General features: G+C 56.2%; 1 protein-coding gene across 1 annotated transcript; it reads right to left on the bottom strand.

Annotated features, from left to right (window-relative positions):
• Positions 1-711: 711 nt before the first annotated feature.
• Positions 712-2,894, bottom strand: LOC133898381 (cytochrome P450 78A9-like). The gene is made up of 2 exons (XM_062339059.1): positions 1,721-2,894; positions 712-1,629 (listed from the first exon to the last, which is right to left on the bottom strand). The coding sequence occupies exons 1-2, from the start codon at positions 2,702-2,704 to the stop codon at positions 1,021-1,023; spliced, it is 1,593 nt and encodes a 530-aa protein (XP_062195043.1). The 5' UTR covers positions 2,705-2,894; the 3' UTR covers positions 712-1,020.
• Positions 2,895-3,560: the final 666 nt, after the last annotated feature.

Genomic DNA, 3,560 nt, shown 5'->3' with positions numbered 1-3,560 from the left:
CAGGCTACGCGCCAAGCTGCGGATCCAGAGCAGCGATGCCAAGCACGCGGGATTATATTTTGTTTTACCGGGTAATCGCCGTTGCATTAAGATCGCAAAGAAAATATCTAGATATGTGTGTTTATCTGAGTGCTAGAGCTTGGACGATCTGAGGATATGAACTTATAAAGTAGCTAAATATGTGAACCTCAAAATGAGTGGTCGATCTATTGCGAATTGCGTATAGTTATTATTCAGTATCGATCGTGGATTTTCCCGCGTTCTATCAGTTTAATACACCACCAAATGATTTTGCATGTTTATAGCTGATATCTCGTTGACAGCAATGAATATGTCAGTCTGAAATAAGTGAATTTACTGACTGTCGACAGTTGAGCAGGCAAGAGCAGAAAAGACTCGTCAGAGTGCAGGCAACAGCCAAGGGATAGGATCATAGGATGTACTCTGAGATGGATCCATATGGAGCAGCAGGTAGACTACTGCTCGACGAGTGGTTGAAGCCGATCAGCGTGCAGACAGACACGGATGGTAACGGGTCCTGTAACTAGTACAACCTGATACAGTGAACGTGCAGGGGCTGATGCATGATTGAGGCCAGCCTTGCTATGCGATCTCGCATTGTCTTGTCGCCATCAAATGGGACCGTGGCCGGAGAAAGCAAGAAAGGGTTGAGCAACAACTAGTGACAAAAGAGGTCTCTACTCTGCATCATTATCATCATCATCATCATTATTATTATCATCGAGAACGGCATACATCCGATAACACGCACACATTGCATTAGGTAGGATTCAGTACAGAGATATACATTGATCCATCTAGCTCTAGGCAGAGCAAAAGGAAAAAAAACTGTCACACTCACCTAGCACACTACCTAGCAGGCACAGATTTGAACTAGATGCATGGACTACACACAAAGTAGGCAGGGACAGGGACAGGGACACACTGCTGCATTTTCACAGCTCACTGACGGGGCGGCAGCTAGAAGCCAGCCAGCTACTTCTCTCGGGAGCCAAGTCATCACACCAGGTGACGTGGCCTCAGCCTCGCCTCCAGCGGGGCAGCCATCTCACACGACAGCCTCAGCACCTCGGACAAGTCGACTCCGTCGTGTGGTGGCAGCCACTCCCACTCGTGCAGCAGGGTGCCGACCCAGAACCCGACGGTAGCCATTGCGAGCGACTTGCCGGGGCAGCTCCGCCTGCCCGACCCGAACGGCGCGAGCCTGAGATCCGAACCCGTTATCGGGAACTCGGACGGCCCCATGAACCTGTCGGGTCTGAACTCTGTCGCGTCGGGCCATACGGCCGGGTCATGGGTTATGGCCCACATGTTCACCATGGCGGTGGTTCCAGCGGGGACAAGGTACCCGCCCACGTGTACATCCGAGGTGGCAAGCCGCGCCCACGAGAGCAGTGGGCCAGGAGGGTGCAGGCGCAGCACTTCTTTGATGACCGCCTGGAGGTAGACGAGGGAAGCGGTGTCCGACTCTGTCACGGTCTGGCACGGCCCGACCACCCGGTCCAGCTCCTCGTGGACCCTGCGCTGCACGTCCTGGTGCAGCACCAGCCGGGCCAGCACCCACTCGATCACAACTGCCACCGTGTCCGTGCCTCGAAAGATCATCTCCTGCAAATCAAGCACGTCGATGAGCGATCAATTGTTGTCTTCTTTGTGCCCCGACCAGCGCGTCGGAGCAGGACGTGAAGCATGCACGTACCCAGAGGACGGCGACCATGTCGGCGTCGGAGAGCTTGTCGGTGCCTTGAAGGGAGAGCAGGACGTCGGTGAAGTCCACGACGGCGTCGCCGTCGAGGCGGAGCCGGGCACGGTGCTCGTCGATTATCTGGCTCACGAAGCGGTTCACCCGGGGGACGAGGGCCGAGCACCTGGCCCGGGTCTTCTGCAGGTCAAAGCGGGCGAGCCATGGGAGGTGGTCTGACCAGTTGAGCTGGCCGAGGAGGTCGTAGCCTTCGTCCACCAGGTTCTTCAGCTCCGTGGCCTCCTCCTCGCTCTCCGTCTGCAGCTCGTACCTCCGGCCGAACACCGACCACATCACGTTGTGCAGCGAGGCGCGCTTAAGGAACCGCCGCGCCACGACGGGGCCGGTGGCCCCCTTCATCGCGTCCACCATCTGGCGCGCGATCACCGCGCGCTGCACGGCTGAGGCCGCGACCTGGCGCGGCGAGAAGAGGTGCGCGGACGCGACTCGGCGGAGCGCGCGCCAGTACGCGCCGTGCGGGGCGAACCCGATGGCGCGGTGGAACAGGAGCCCGTACGCGGACTCCTTGACGGGGCGGTCGGCGAAGGCCGCGCTGGCGAGCAGCTCCCTCGCCACGTCCGGGTCGGCGGTCACCACGACCCTAGTCTCGCCCAGGGAGAACGCCATCAGCCGGCGCCTGCCCCCGTCCCCCGCCGCCGCGAGCTTCCGGTGCGCTAGGCCGGTCATGAGCTCCATGCTGCCGAGCACTGGCAGCCCCCGAGGCCCCGGGATGGCGCTGCCAATGCCCAGGGCCCTCCTCGTCCACCAGTACCGGCCCCACGCGGGACCACCAGGAGACGCCCAGTACAGGAGCGCCGTGACGACGAAGGCGACGAGGAAGACCGTGGCGAAGCCGAAGACGCGGTAAGGGTCGCCCGCGCCGCAGCATTTGGCCGCCAGGGAGAGGTACAGCAGCCAGCCGCACTCGTCAGACGGCGCCATGGCTGACCAACGACGTGCTGGCGTACGTTTTATTTCTTGTTGCGGTCAGGACTCGCGAGTCTTTCTCGATCGTGTGGAGGTGGGAAGATCCGTGGACTTGTTCGGCTCAAAAGGCAAGCACGGTTTCAAGTGTCGGAGGACTGGACTCGGCTGCCCCTTTTTATAGCTGCGGCGAGCGAGAGAGGCGGTGCAGAGCGTGCGCTGTGCATGTTTACCTGCGCAAAGTGTTTCAGTTCAGTGACTAATTACATGAGGAGAGTATTTTAAGGCCATAATGGCAGGAGTAGGGGCGCAGGGGATGGGAGACAGCATGGGCTGGGAGGATTCAAAATTTTATAGGAAACTTTATTGAGATCTTCATGAACTTATGATCTATATTAATATTTCTCTAATTTAACAGTTGGCGTACACAGGAAAGAATGAGAGGATATCGAAGCCACGATTACGTACACTTCTCATTTTGGTTCTGACACCGATCGCATCAGTTCTTAGTAGTACCACTGTCACTACGAATACATCGTTATATCATCATGCTTATAACAGTAGTCCTCCTCATATTTATGAAGGCTAAGTTATAGAAGTTATATTCTAATATCATCATATACCACTAATATAATTTTAAATTTAATATCTAACTAGCTTTGTACAATTATTCGACATGTATCTAACAAACCGCCCCTGATTGGTGCGCGGTGTGGTGGTAACAACGACAGGCCAAGGCTAGACAGGCAGACGACGGGATACCTAATGTTGCTACAGTTGAAAGCTCTCAACGCCGCCTACTGCTTGATCATCCCCCCATCCTCCTCCGCACACGACTCACCAACCACTGACCAACTACGAGATTAGTTTAAAC

The sequence above is a fragment of the Phragmites australis genome, chromosome 18 (genome assembly GCF_958298935.1).
Source record: "Phragmites australis chromosome 18, lpPhrAust1.1, whole genome shotgun sequence".
NCBI classification, from domain to species: Eukaryota; Viridiplantae; Streptophyta; class Magnoliopsida; order Poales; family Poaceae; genus Phragmites; species Phragmites australis.
This window is presented reverse-complemented; position numbering and strand designations above follow the sequence as displayed.

What these genes read in the sequence shown, in the direction of transcription:
- LOC133898381 (XM_062339059.1), bottom strand. Translation starts at nt 2,704, where the DNA reads ATGGCGCCGTCTGACGAGTGCGGCTGGCTGCTGTACCTCTCCCTGGCG. An exon ending in ACATGGTCGCCGTCCTCTGG is followed by an intron (nt 1,630 to 1,720) that starts GTACGTGCATGC and finishes CTTGATTTGCAG; the next exon opens with GAGATGATCTTTCGAGGCAC.